This window comes from Phacochoerus africanus, chromosome 15 (genome assembly GCF_016906955.1).
Source record: "Phacochoerus africanus isolate WHEZ1 chromosome 15, ROS_Pafr_v1, whole genome shotgun sequence".
NCBI classification, from domain to species: domain Eukaryota; kingdom Metazoa; phylum Chordata; class Mammalia; order Artiodactyla; family Suidae; genus Phacochoerus; species Phacochoerus africanus.
Window position 1 is genome coordinate 729,486 of NC_062558.1, and position 14,813 is coordinate 744,298.

At 52.1% G+C, this 14,813-nt stretch overlaps 1 protein-coding gene across 1 annotated transcript; it reads left to right on the top strand.

Moving 5' to 3' along the window:
- The first annotated feature begins 2,007 nt into the window (after positions 1-2,007).
- Positions 2,008-14,524, top strand: S1PR3 (sphingosine-1-phosphate receptor 3). The gene is made up of 2 exons (XM_047761473.1): positions 2,008-2,290; positions 11,036-14,524. The coding sequence occupies exon 2, from the start codon at positions 11,179-11,181 to the stop codon at positions 12,310-12,312; it is 1,134 nt and encodes a 377-aa protein (XP_047617429.1). The 5' UTR covers positions 2,008-2,290; positions 11,036-11,178; the 3' UTR covers positions 12,313-14,524.
- The last annotated feature ends 289 nt before the right edge of the window (positions 14,525-14,813 follow it).

Consider the following 14,813-nt stretch of genomic DNA (forward strand, 5'->3'; position numbering starts at 1 on the left):
TATGTCTGGATGTGACCCTCTCCAGTGAATGAAAAAGACATGGTCACCAATCAAAACAGCTTCAGCCTGTAACCCAGCAGTGCATGTTTCATAGTGTGAAGCAACGAACTGAGCAGAGGTGTTGATGAACCAAGGGACCGTTTCAGTCAGGTGTAGGCACAGTGGCTGTGGCGAATGGCTCTTTTCCTGGCTTGATGCTGTAGGAGTATAAAGATGAAGGCACACTCAGTTCTCCTTGCACTGCAGTGAGCCAGTGTGGAAGGCTACACTGCTGGAGGGGACTTGGCAACACAGGCAGAGGAGATTCAGCAGACACAAGGACATGACAGCACCAGCCCTCCACTGAGCCCCAACAGCCAGCCAGAGCTCTGCAGCTGCCACCCCACCCCTCTCCCAAAACAACTTTTTCTCCAGGGCTTGGCTTTCCCAGTGGGGAACAACTGAGAAGACAGCAGAAGCCCTGGCAACTTGCCCTTCAGGCCTCAATCCCACCCCCTCATAAGCATTCGCTCCTGGCTCCAGGGGAAGGATGCTTGGGGCTCTTCCTAAGATTCCCCAACTTGCTCCAGGACCCCCTGGGCCGCAATCCGCTCTGCCCAGGAATGCGTAGTCTTGCTTTGGCAAGAAGGTCCCCTGGTGCCTTCTTCTTGCCTCTCTCCTTTTCCTACTCCTTTCTCTCTCTCTTTTGCTTTTTTTTTTTTTTTTTTGGCTTTTTTGTTGTTGTTGTTGCTATTTCTTTGGGCCGCTCCCGCGGCATATGGAGGCTCCCAGGCTAGGGGTCAAATCGGAGCTGTAGCCACCGGCCTACGCCAGAGCCACAGCAACGTGGGATCCGAGCCGCGTCTGCAACCTACACCACAGCTCACGGCAACGCCGGATCGTTAACCCACTGAGCAAGGGCAGGGACCGTACCCTCAAGCTCATGGTTCCTAGTCGGATTCGTTAACCACTGCGCCACGACAGGAACTCCTCTCTCTCTCTCTTTCTTTCTCCTTCTCCCTGAAAGCTTCAAGGGTTGATTGCAGTGATCGCTCACTCAGGGCCTTCGCTTTCCCTGTCCAATCTATTTGGTACTCCTCTCCCTGGGGATTCTTCTTTCAGAAGCGCTTTGCAAGGTAACTTCATTTAGCCACACAAAAGGAGCGAATCGCTGAGATCTGCCACTGCAGGGCCAGGAGCTCTTGTCCCGGTGTGGGTCTAGGGATTCGGAGCGAGTGTGCTCCCAGGAGTGGCCTCTGCCAAGAGGCTCAAAGAGGGAGGGTGGTTCCAGGCGCGAGGTCCAAACCAGATTTTTGCCTGATGTCACCCCTCAAGTCGGTGGTAGGTCTATTTCAAACAGCAATGATTGTGATGAAATGACAAGGATGATGATCACGCTAATACCAACCATCTGCCAAACCCTCGAGCTCGGTGCGCCCGGACCAAGCCTGGGACCCGGGGGTCGGCAGTCCGGAGCTCGTCAGAGCGGCACGGGGTCTGGAGCCCGTTCTGGGGGCCGAGGCGGAGGGGTGAGCCAAGCCCAGGAGGACTACGGGGCGGGGGGACGGGAGGCGGTGAGAGAAGGTCCAGGACGCGCCAGGTGCTTGACTGGGAGGCGGAGAGACTGGAGCAGGAATCCGGGGGCCGGAGGAAGGGGTCTGGAGGTGAGGACAGGTGCGGGATGCGGGAGGGTGGGATACAGGGTGAGGGTGGGGTCAGGGCCGGGGAGATAGGGGCAAGGCGCTGAGGGAGCGGGTCTGAGGGTGGCAGGGGACTGAGAAGTGAGCGAGGCGAGGGCGGTGGGTCGGAAGATGGGGGCGAAACCGCGGGAGGCAAAAGGAGGTGTGGATTTAGGCGGCGGGAAGATGCGGAGGCGGGTGCCGGGAGGAAGGGTGCTGGGGGGCGGGGAGATGGGCTGGTGGGCCCGGGAGGTGGGCGGGGCGCGGGGAGGTGGGGTCCAGGGAGCGGGGCCACGGGGGAGGGGCGGCGGGGCTGCGGGGGCGGGGGCGGCAGGGCCGCGGGACTGGAAGGCTGAGCGCGGCCCCGCCCCGGCGGGCGGCTGGAAAAGTTTGCTCCCAGCCCGGCGGGGGCAGAGGCTTGAGGAAGCCGGTGTGGGAGACACGCGACAGGAACCCGGCGCCAAGCGCGGTGGCAGGACGAATTCGAGCGAGAGACTCTCTCCGGCCCGGAAACGTGCCCCCCCCCCATCCCCGAGCCCCCAAGACGGACCCCGGCGTCCCAGCCCAGCTAGCATCTGAGCGGAGGAAGGGGGCCAGGATGCCGGTGGCCCAAGAGCCTTTCTCGGACCGAGGTGAGCTGGCGGCGCCGAGGGCCCGGGGCACCCGGGGTGGGTAGGGCCAGCCGTTCCCACCTCTCTTGTAAAATTCCAGCCAGTCCTCAGGCGCGACAGCGACCGGGACGGAGGAACCCTCCACTTCGGCATCACCCCTCCCCCAGGTCGTCCGTTCTGGTGTCTGAGCTGAGGCCGGGAGCGTGGGGAGGGCTCCTCCTTCACTACAGCTGGAGCATTGGGATCTAGCTGCATCTTAATAAGCCGAATGAAAGAGAAGTGACTCTTCACGGGGAAGTTCCATCAGTCGTTTTCTTGGGACAATTAAAAAATTAGGTGCCCTCCCAGGATGAGGAGGACCTGGGGACTCTGAAAGTGTGTGTGTGTGTGGTTTTTCTCTTGGGGAACTCATTCTATTTTGTCCTCCAAAAGCAATTCTAGTTTTCCTTCTATTTCTTGAACAAGGCCATCAGGGCTGTCAGAATCGGGGGCTGGAAGATAAAGTTCCTAGGATGCAGTAGTGAGGTTGCCAGGAGAGATCAGTATGTTACATGCATGACTGAGATAAAGCCTGGGGGAGGGGCAGGACTGGTTTTTCTTTGGCCTGATGCAGGAAAATGCTAACTTTGCCACTTTTAACCCCCCAGTCTCCAGATGGTTCTCTCTCCCTCTCACTGTCCCTCTCTGACTTTGGACACTCCCAAGGACATATTTCTTTGTGGTGTTTTTACATTTCAATATAAGAGAGGGACATCTTGTTAGTTTGGTTTTTTTGTTTTTGGTTTTGGTTTTTTGTCTCGTTGGGTTTTTAAAGGAAACATGCTTTGCTTTCAAGATGAAGAAAGGGTAGCAGCGTTAACAGAGTCTAGCTCTTCTGGAAGATTGTTTGAAGAATGGGAGGTTCACCCTCATAGTACCGGACCCCAGCCGGGAGCCCTGGGTACTTCTAGGCGTAGGCGTCTTTTAAGTCTGCACCATTAGACGTTGCAGATACTGTATATAATCACGGGTTCATAATTTATCTTTTCAACATTCATTTCTTCATTAATGAAAATCTTGCAGGCATGCATGGTAAGAAAAATGTAATTCCTAGAAAGAAAAAGGGCAGGATTATGTTCTGTGAGTGTATGCATAGCAAGGATGGCCCTGCCTGCTGCTGGTGTAGGTAGCGGTTCTGGGTGTGTGTGTGTGTGTGTGTGTGTGTGTGAGTGTGTGATACTCAAGGAGTTGTGAGACCGTCCAAATTTGTACAGTTTCTCACTTAGTTGATGCAGAGCTCAATGCCACTATGAATAATTCCGTTGCCCTAGTAGAACCACACAGTGGGTTTTCTCAGTCAGCAGACATTCACTATGCACTGGTTAGTTCAGGCGCTCTTGTCGCTTGACCCCAGGGATCCAAAACTCAAAGGCAGCCCTCAAGACGATATAGAGAAAATGATTGCTCAACCGACTTTCATCTCTGAAAATTCTGCTTTCCTCTTTACATTTGTGCGTTTCATTAAATGCATGACACTCCTAATTTTCTGCCCTATGTGGGTTGTGAAACTCCCATTTCCGGTACAAGGAGCCTCAGATATCAGCCTCCTGAGTTTATTTCTCAAAATTCAGAGGCCGATTTTCCTTTTTTCTGGAAATCGTGGTACAAGTTTGATTCCATGGTATCTCTTATATCTCCTAAAAGCGCTTCAGTACCTACAAAGTATGCATAGGTTTTTGTTACAGAGAAAGGAGAATTGGAGTGTGTCATAATCTTGAAAACATTTGAGGTTGCCCAACTGGAGAAACCCTTTTTTTTCTGCCAGGACTTGGAACTATGAGTCTGGCGCTGGCACAGCCTGCAAGGCACCCTTGGGCAATTGGTCATGTTGGCCGTTTAGCCAAGATTGTGGTGCCCTGGGCTAGACAAGCCGTTCTACTTGTATGCATCTGGCTTTGTGATTCCTTTCTTATCAGTTTTGGAGCCATTTCATATGATTCCTTTGCCATACAGTTTCTGTAAAAATTAATTCATTGCCTTAAGAGATATTCCATGAGCTTTTAGAGGGAATATTATCCTGTCTAGTTTTAGGTAATAGTATTTTTAGGTAGTTGTTATAGTTACTAGGCATGAAATTCTTTTTGTTTTGTTTTTAATGGCTGCACCTGCAGCGTATGGAAGGTCCTGGGCCAGGGATCAAACCCATGCCTCTATAGTGACCCAAGTTGGATTCTTAACCCACTGTACCACAGCAGGAACTCCCTCCTTTTGTTTTTCGTAGAATGTCCTCATTCTGTTTTTGAGGCATTATAAGCTGCATCTATAAGAGGCCAGGGAACAGGCCAGTCAGGAAAATTGGTGACAAGGTTGTTTAGAGGCGAGTGTGGCACTGATTGAGCATCTCTAAGGTCCCTTTGGCACCATGTGTTGGAGAGAGAGTCCTCTGAGTCAGTTAACTCAGCTCTTTGGCCTTAAAGACACTACTTCATTTCCTTAGGGCCAGAGCTTTCCGTATATTCCGTGTACTTCAGTAAAGCCCCCAGATTAGCGTCCCGGCATTTTGCTAGCAGAGTGGCAGAGAAGCAATTCAGTCTCAAGCATGCAACATTTCTTGTCACTCTCTAGGTGAGAAACACATGGAAGGGTGGCAGCCTCCGGAAGGGCTTATCCCTAACTTGGAGCACTGGAATCCGATGACACAGGCATGCAGCCCAGTGCAGTCTCTTCCAGGCTGTGCCCCTGAGGACAGTGACTCCCAGTCCTGGGCTCAGTTTCCTCCAGTGCACATTCAGAAAGTACATGCTGCAGTGGGGACCAAACACGGTACCTGCAATGTGTGATGCGTGTATTGTGGAATTGAGCAAGAGCACCCTCTGGGAAGGGGTGAAAGGGACTCCATAATTAGGACTTCCTGGGCGGGACTTCTCTTCTTTGCATATGCCTGGAGAAGCTCATTTCCGCAAACTTTCATTTACCTGGTGCCAGTTTGGGTAGGAATTCAATTCTGTGTCCTAACTTAGAGCAAGCAGAGAAGAGAAGGTTGGAGAAACCTGGCTGAAAGCAAGGAGGGAAAGATATCTTGCATTGAAAGCATTTGCCCTCCAAGCAACCAGCCTGGATGCCCAGGAGAGTGTGCATGGAGACAGATGCTTGCCAGTGCCAGGTCCTGGGCACAACCTGCGTGCCTGGGCTCCCTAGATAGTGCCCAGATCTGTGTCAGCCTCTGAGCCTTGTTTGTCAAGAGAATAACCTGTGGAAAAGCCACTGGGAAGCAGGAAACCGGACCAGGGGCTCACTCACTTCCATGCTTGGAGAAGAGAGGAGGAGAAATGGAATCTTGACGCCATTCATCTGTAACAGCCATTATCTCCCCAGGAGCACCACTAATGGGCCCCCAATAACTCGCAGGCATGACTGCTGGGTGTGTGAAGCTTCTTGCCACGCACCGTCTCTGAAAGCAGAGTGAGGTCACCTAGGAAACCCGAGTGAGGGAAAAATACTCTTTAGCAAAGGAGTTTTGTTGGGGCCATGAAACAGCCAACTCATTATTTCCTGTGTAAACCCTTCTACACAGACCAGAAAACCCCTTGCTTTCCAAGAAATTTTGCTTGTTGGCAAATGCTTCATATTTTAATTCAATTAAGGCATGCACTGGAAGAATGTGCCTTTAAGTATACAGCGTCCTGCCTCCGACCAGGAGCAATACATTTCTCACTATCCTAGGTTTTTGTTTGTTTGTTTGTTTTGTTTTCGTTTTTGCCATTAGAGAGAGACAGACTCCAGATTGTGGAAAGGTTTTACTTTTCCCCTTTTCCTTTGTTTTAGAGTTTTTTTTTTTTTTTTTTTTTTTTTCAAATTGAACGGCTAGCATGGCAAGCACATCTGGAATCCATCGGCCCCTGCCGGGCTCACCCCTCCCCACAGATGCTCCTCCTTGGAATGAAGGGAAGGGAATGAGATGCTGCTCCTCTGAACCACCTTCTAGAAGGTGTTTTAATCCTTCTCTGCACAAAGGAAAAGCCTTGGTGTTGAAATGCCGTGGGGTAGATCTGAAGACCCCAACTAAAGGAGCATGAAGTGAAAACCTTGGATAGCGGGTCCCTTTTAAGCAGGTCTCAGGCACGGGTGAGGTACTGCCTTTACCTTCACTCGCCAGCCCCACTGTCAAACCCTCACTCAGAGTGGTTGGGGGAAGGGGTCTGGGGATCCGGGCCCCGGAGCTCAGCTTGGAAGTAAGAGCTCTGCTAACGGATGTAACAAGGCCTGTTATGGGCACACATCTCTCACAAGCTGGGTTTACTGGAGGAGCCCTGCCGCGAGCAGAAGCATCTCTGGCTGAGTACCCGTGTAGCTTCTGTAATGTCCCCGGCTCTCCGCATATGCACAGGACTAGCCAGCACTCAGCCACACTTCTCAGCATCAGGCTGTATTTTCACGTGTTCAGGTGGAAATTAAGCAGTGATCAAACTCCTACAACATCAAAGCAGATGCTGGGCACTGCCAGCCCCAGACACTTAGCTTCTAAAATAAAGCAAAATGTGAGCATTTGTAATGTGTAACTATTGTCTTGTGGGGGCTTCAGCTCCCCCACAGACACCAGTTTGCAGGACCACTGGCCAAGCTCCATAAGCCTCTGTAAGGACCCTTCCATCAAAGCCCAACCCCGACATCAGCACAACGCTAGGAAATTCGCAATGCTGCCTGAAAACGCACAGGCTCGCCAAGAAGGTGTCCTCCCCCCATTCTGGCAGCACTGCTTAGGACAACCACACCTGGAAACCACGCCATGTCCACGACCAAGAATGGAGAATGCTACATCCATGCACATGCTGGGAACGAGAGGAAGGAGTCACCAGCATCTCCACATATAGTCATAGGAGCATCATATTAAGAGGAGGGTGCCAGGCGCGGCAGAACACTGTACAGCTCCATCTATGTGAAGGTCAGGCCCAGGCTAAGCTATGCTAGGAGATGAGAAGCCCAGAGAGTGGTCTCATTTGGGAGCAGGTAGTGACTAGAAGGGGCCAAGGGGGAGAGGACAGCCTGGTCTCCCAGAAGCACAGGTGCTGGCAGTGCCCAGCACTCCCGCAGTGACCTACAGCAGCAGGGTGGATGAACCAAGTAGGGCCGACGTCCCACGGCGCTCTGAGCAGGGTCCACTGATTCTTGGGGACTGGGGACCCTGGGATGCTCAGAGTCTTCTTCCGGCAAACACGGAGCCTGTGCTACACCCCATCAGGAGTGGAGGCCAGAACGCTCCAATGAGGTAGTTTCGACAACACACAGTGGTGTTCAGATGCATCCGAAATCAATCTGGCCGTTATCCCAGCACTTACCTCTCAGAGAGGTCTACTTTCCTAATGTTGATAATCCAAAGAAAATAAGCTTTGGGATTCCAGAGAGAGAGACGGCTCTCTTCCACTTAGAAAAAAATGCAGAGACTCACCTTCAACAAAAGAGGTTCTGAAAAAATATACTCCTTGAGTGATGAATATTTAATTAAGGGAAAGTATAAATCAAGCATTAATGGGAAAATATGTTCACTTGGGGTTCATGGTTTTGATGCGTTTATGTTTCTGGCATATCTTAGACTACGGACTATTTTTAGTTTGGTTATTTTCTTGCTGATTTTTAGTTTACTGTTTCCTTTTTTTCCTCTGCTCAATTCCATCAAAACTCTACATATTCAGGGGGGAAAAGTTGGTGTGAGTCTGCAGAGACTGCGGTCTGTTTTCCTCTGTTCTCTCTTCCCAAGAGAAGTCCAGATCCAGCAGTGTTAGAGGGACCGGCTTTCCTGCCGTCTACATTGGATGGTGGAGACTGCCCTGGAGGGGGCCAGGAGGTGTTTAAATGCCCTGGGAGTTATCGTGGGGGAAACTGAGGCACAGGAGACAAAATTCAGACCTACCCTGGTTGCAGATGCCTTTCAGATGCCAGTGTGAGTGGCAGTTCCTGTACCGTTCACATTCCCGTCCTTTTAGGTAACTTTGGTCTATTTTTGTCATTCAGACTGTTCCGGTGCTAAGTCAATTCCGATCATAACTCTTCGTGTTATGCTGGCCAGTATCAGATCCTGCAGTAGAAACCCCTGGTGGGAAAGCAGACGTCTCAGAGGCATTTGGGGGCAAACCAGACACGGCGGTGTCAAGGACACAGGGCTGGCCACCTGGGCATGGCAGCAGGGGGCCTCACGTGGGGGGGGGGGTGCAGCACGAGAAGGACCCTTGGGCCAGCAGTGTGGCCATGTTGTGTCAGTGACAGCCGCTCCCAGGATGCGGCTGAGGTGTGACTCTCAGTGGAGTGGCCCATGTGTTCCTGTTCCCTGCCTTAGTGCCGCACCTTTTCCTTGAACAGGGACACACGTGGCACAGGGACCGTGGCTCCCCATGGGGATATTGAGCATGCTCGGGTTGTGCTCTGGGGTGGGAGGTGGTGGGCACGTAACCAGGGGGCTGAGTTCTCCTGTGCCCGGTTTTCCGTGACGGCCAGGAAAGGCCAGCAGAGTGGGGGCACGGCTTCCCCGTGCACTGCCCACAGAGGAGAGAGGAAGCAGCACACAGGTGTCCCGGGCACCCTTTAGCGCACAAGGTGCTGAGAGGAGAGATGCGCCATCTTCACGGTGTCCTGCGAGGATTAAATAAGGGGCTCCAGGGAGGGTGCTCAGAGGGTGTCAGCTGCTACTCCTATTTCCACTGTTAAGAGGACAGCTTGCCATTTGCTTGGAAACCTGGCCTATGGGGGCAGTCACCAGGGACAGGATGATTCCAGAAAATGTTACAGAGCAGGTAGAAGTTAAAGGACGGACAAGATGTCAATAAGAATGGGGGAAGGGCAGGAGCAGGAAGGGGTGGGTAGGAAGGCTGCCCACTGAGCTGACCCCCCCCCTCACTTCTGTCCCTGCAAGACCTGCTGGCAGGGCCCCTTGTCCTTGCTGTGAGAGACCACAGGAAGCATTGGGGGTGGGTGGGGAGCCCTGTCTCCTGTCTGGGGCAGCCCTGGGGGCCTGTGCTGCCCCTGGGAGCTCATTAGCGATGGGGGGGGGAGACCTTGGCAGGCGCCCCTCCAGTATGTCGTCATTTTAGTCCAGCCTCAGAACCTGCCTACTTGTCTGTTTTGAAGTTAGAAGAGGTTTCGGCCAATGCTTGGCAGTCAAGCTGACCGCCTCAGTCCTTCGTGACCTCAGACGGCTATCGTGGAGAGAACTGGAAGGGTCCTGAAAAGGGCCAAGAAGCTGAGCACAGGTGTCAGCTCAGACCCAGGGGGCCCCCCTGGTTTCTAAAACAAGCTCCCATCGAAGCTCCAGAACGCTGGAGAAAAATCTCTGCAAAGAAGCAGTGGGGCCGTCTGTGCCCCATGTCAGAAAACTGGATGCCCCCAGATTAAGGGAGGGGAGGTTTAACAGCATCCTCTGGGCCCTGGGTCCAGCCCCCAAGTGGGAGGAAAGCAGTTACCTGGAGGGTCCCTTGGGCAGGGAGCCCTGTCCGCAGCCTCCTCTGCTTGTCACGCACAGAGCAGCCACCAATACTGAGGCCCAGGCTCCTTCCAGAACCAAAGTCTGGAGTTCAGTGAGTGGGCGACACCTTCAGGTTCCATCACAGCCCAAAATTCAGAGCCCCGGGTCATTGGAGAGCGGTCCTTTGCCTCTGAACCATAGTAACAGTTGTAACTTAAACGTTATAAAAGTTAAAAAAAAAAAAAAAAGACTTTACTGGCTCTATAGTAGGCTGCTATAATTTAATCTCACTTGATCTTAATTAGATACTTAAATATTCAAATAATTTTAATGTAGAACCGGTGCCTTTAGTGAAAACCATTTCTCCCTTGGTAGTGGGGTCTGCTTCGCCTTGGACATGACAGGAGGCCGGTGGAGGATGCCACAGGTGGGGGTGGGGGTGCCTCCAGGTCCAGTGGGGGAAGGGCTGTCTGAGGGCCTGGCTCTTGGTTCTCTGCCCAACTCTCCTAGTGGCCCCAGGTTGGCGCTTTCTTTGGGCTCACATACTCCGACTGAGCATTGAGGGGTTTTGGGACAGTTATATGGGAACTCTGAATTTTAAGCCAAATTCAGAAGTCCCCAAGGTAGTCCCTGCTTTTCTTCTGTTTGTCTCAATGGCAGTCGGGTATGATTTTGCAGGTTTGTATTCCTTTCTCCTCTGGCTCCACGTTCAGCGCTTTTGCTAGAGGAGTAGCCATACATGCCCTGTGTTGTTCTTCCTTTTGAGGCCACGTAGCCGGCCTCCGAGCTCTCCACTGGGCAGACCCAAGGGCCATCTAGACTCAATATCTGGCTGTGGCCCTGGCACCAGGGGTCCCATCTGGGAAGTGTGAGAACTTCCCACACTGCGGCTCCAAAACCCACCATGTAAGTTTCACACATTGGGTGTGCATTATTCCAGAGGCCATCCTGTTTTTTTGGACCTGACACAGTCCTCAGTTTCTCTCTGGATAACTGGGATGAGGGTTTACCTGCTCCTGAGCAGTAGATGCGGAAAGACTGGTGAGTGCTGAGGTTTCCAGATGGAGGTGTGATTATGGTTCCATGATTGAATGGTGGCAGTGCTCACACACTGAATTTTCCTCCTCACAACTGCAGACTCAGAACTGCTCCTTCTGGTCTCCACGGTCACTTAGGAACTTGGCGTGTGTTGAAAGGCTCTCTCTGGGGCCTTCAGGACCAGGCGTCCACACGTTTCAGCATTTTTTAGTGCCTTTCTCCAACTTTGCGGTAGTTGTGGCTCTTGGGTGCTGTTGCTTTATCACCGGGGACCCTCTCCTTTTATCTTTTTGCAGGAGCCCGGTCTCAGCACCTTCGCTGGGAGCTGGCCTGGATCACTATGGCAGCCTGAGCCGCCGTTGTTGTTTTCCCTGGAAATGGACGTTCCCAGGGCGCCCTCTGGTGGATTCTGGAGCTAACTGCTGGTACATTCCAAGTGATGGCCGTGCTTCTCACATCCGGCGCCAGACCCTACACCTCCAACGAGACTCTGCATGAACATTACAACTACGTAGGCAAACTTGAGGGCCGGCTGAAGGATGCCCCCGAGGGCAGCACGCTCACCACCGTGCTGTTCTTGATCATCTGCAGCTTCATTGTCCTGGAGAACCTGATGGTTTTGATTGCCATCTGGAAAAACAATAAATTTCACAACCGCATGTACTTTTTCATTGGCAACCTGGCTCTCTGCGACCTGCTGGCCGGCATAGCTTACAAGGTCAACATCCTGATGTCCGGCAAGAAGACGCTGAGCCTGTCTCTGACGGTGTGGTTCCTAAGGGAAGGCAGCATGTTCGTGGCCCTTGGGGCGTCCACCTGCAGCCTGCTGGCCATTGCTATCGAGCGGCACTTGACCATGATCAAAATGAGGCCTTACGACGCCAACAAGAAACACCGCGTCTTCCTTCTGATCGGGATGTGCTGGCTCATCGCGTTCTCCCTGGGCGCCTTGCCCATCCTGGGCTGGAATTGCCTGCACAACCTCCCCGACTGCTCCACCATCCTGCCGCTCTACTCCAAGAGGTACATCGCGTTCTGCGTCAGCGTCTTCACGGCCGTCCTGGTGGCCATCGTGATCCTGTACGCACGCATCTACTTCCTGGTGAAGTCCAGCAGCCGCAGGGTGGCCAGCCCCCACAACTCGGAGCGGTCCATGGCCCTGCTGCGGACCGTGGTGATCGTGGTGAGCGCCTTCATCGCCTGCTGGTCCCCGCTCTTCATCCTCTTCCTCGTGGACGTGGCCTGCAAGGTGAAGGAGTGCGCCGTCCTGTTCAAGGCCCAGTGGTTCATCGTGCTGGCCGTGCTCAACTCCGCCATGAACCCTGTCATCTACACGCTGGCCAGCAAGGAGATGCGCCGGGCCTTCTTCCGGCTGGTCTGCACCTGCCTGGTCAGGGCCCGGGCCGCACGCTCCTTGCCCAACCAGCCTGCGCTCGATCCTAGCCGAAGCAAATCCAGCGGCAGCAACAACAGCAGCCCCTCCCCAAAGAGCAAGGAAGACCCCCAGCTGGCTGCCTCACCCTGCATAACCGACAGAAACAAAACCCTGCAGAACGGGGTCTTCTGCAAGTGAGGGCGCCAGCCTCGAGGAACAGGGGATCCTTGCGTCCCCACAGTTGGAGCAGCAGCCAGCCCTGCAGCCTTATTGATTCATTGCATGCCTCACCCCTGGGGGCTTTTCCAGAGCTGGGACTCGGGAAATCTATGCTGCCAACAGCCCGCCTGGTGTGAACGTCTCTTCAGGAGGCGACCTGACGAATCACCAACCCACTGCAGTCTAGACGAGAGTGCCTGATCCATTTAGGCTCCAGGGTCTTCTGAATGTACCAAGCTGCTGAGGTCATCAGCTCCCCTCCCCAGAATCCCACCGGCCGCTGTCCACTGTGCCTGGAGAGGGAGGCTCGTGGACCACACAGCGTACAAGGTGTCTCCCAGAACATCTGGGTGGTGTTTGGTAACTTTACACTACATTGACTATGCACAGAATGGATGCTCTCTGTTCATCATTTCTGCGTTACAGAGCACTTGTCTTTCAAATGTCTGCCGTTGGTCCATGCATAAGCTTCAGTATATGGCCCAGTCATGTAACAGGGAGAACACGTATGTTCTGACTGAACCACCAGGTGTAATTATATGCTGGGCACTAGGTGGACATGCTGGTCCGAGTCTCCTTGAACTAGCAGGAAGTCTCAAGTTAAGCAGGTTTTGCAAAGCCCAGACACCCACCCCCCCCGCCGTTCCCCCTTCCCCCCAAGAGCTTGTTTAGGGCTGGTCTCAGATGTGTGAGCCTGACCCCAAACTGTCCTGGGACTTGCCCTTGACTTTGTCTGGAGGCTGCTGGTGAGAACAAGTAAATTCTGCGGGCATATGTCCCCCAAGGGGACCCCTGCTTCGCTTCTGTCATATGTCTCTGCAGAGTCTTAAGAACATCCAGAAGCCAAATTAGCCATGTTATGGAATTGGTTGGGGTTTCTCCAAATCACAGAAAAGCCAGCCAAGTATTTGAGGAGCCTGACCCCAGCCCAAGCAAAAAAAAAAAGAACCCATGAGGGAGAAGCAGAGGACAGGCCTCTGGCCCATTTCACCTTTCCAGGGGGAAGGGGAGTTTCTGTCTGATTAGAGTTGAGTTGGAAACTGTATCAGAAAAGCGCCAAGTCAGTCGCCCCCCTGTGTTGTCACAGCTGAGCAGCTGGGCCCCGTCCACAGTCTCAGATTCCCGAAAGCTGACCCTGACAGTGACCGTGAGGGCAGTTAAATCGTCATCCGGTGGTTTGTGCTTTCTTTACAGAAATGTAGTAATTCTGTAATCTTCCCCTTCAACACAGGTTGACCCCCTGTTTACCTTATGAAGGGATTCCTTAGAAGGCGTTTCTGTACACAGTCACCCCTAAGTATTCTTCATGCAGCACAAATGGATGAAAAAGAGACAAATTTGCAAAGCTATCATAAGCATTTAGTTGATGTGCTGAGTTCTTTTTTTGAAAGCAACCTTCAGAAGGATTCTTCCGTGGGTAAACCTCCTCCCATCAGAACCCCTGAAGTTTTTAGCTTCAGTGGGAATTTTAGTAAAGACTAGGAGAGAAGTCTTAATACATGAATAACTTTTCAAAGAGAAAGTGACTCCTCTTTGTTATCTGATGCAAGTTCCTCTTCATTTAGAAGCATTTCTCTAGGTCCTGGGCGATCCGATACCAACTGACATCTTCCTTAATTTTTTGTTACCAGTGAGACACATCCTATTTATAAGGAGAGGCTCATCAGCAACATTTTTGTTGCCTTCATTAAATCACTGAAAAGGAGCTTATTTTCTTGTCAAATAGTATGAGAAAACCCAGGCCATTTCTAGAAGAGGTAAGCGTTAAGGTACCGGGTTAAGAAAATGACAAGAAAAAAGCTGCCTCAAAAAGCCAAAACATTGGCTATTGCATTTTATCTTCGGTAATGGAATGGCTTGAGAACTTTCTTTTAGTTCTGACTTGCTTTGGGAAATCTGGACCTCTGGCACTGATAACAGTAACACTTTGCACAATAACCCCAACTTTTCTTGAAACCTGAATGAAAAATATGCCAAAAGAGAAACTGTGTCTGTTTGATAGGTGTTGAAAAAAATAATCAAATTTAGTACCAAGGTGTCCATGCGTAACTGGCTACCTGGACATCATTTAGACGTTGAATGCATCAAAGCCACAGGGAACCTGTGCGTTAGATCTCGCTCGGTTAGTAACCTTTACCGTGTCCCGTGTATGTTTGTTAAAGAAAAATAAAGCCGAGAGCCTTTGTATGAATTTGTTGTTGGGAGTCCACGTTGGGGGCTGTCTTCACCGGGCCACCCTTGCTGATATGCAGAATGGCAGCGTGACCTCTCAGTTGGTGCTGGTGTTTCTGCAGGAATTAAAGCACTCTTGGAGCTCCGATAACTTTTCCCTTACACATCCCAACTAGCACGGCTGGTGTTTCAGGAAACTCTGGGGTATTGGATGCTGCCAATTTGGGTGGGGGAAGAAAGGGCATGCTTTTGATGGTGAGAAAGAAGTCACGGCAGGCAAAGTACAGCCAAAAGAGATGAGACATATG

Bases quoted from the DNA above. Each gene is read 5' to 3' on its own strand.
- S1PR3 (XM_047761473.1), top strand. From the start codon at position 11,179: ATGGCCGTGCTTCTCACATCCGGCGCCAGACCCTACACCTCCAACGAG.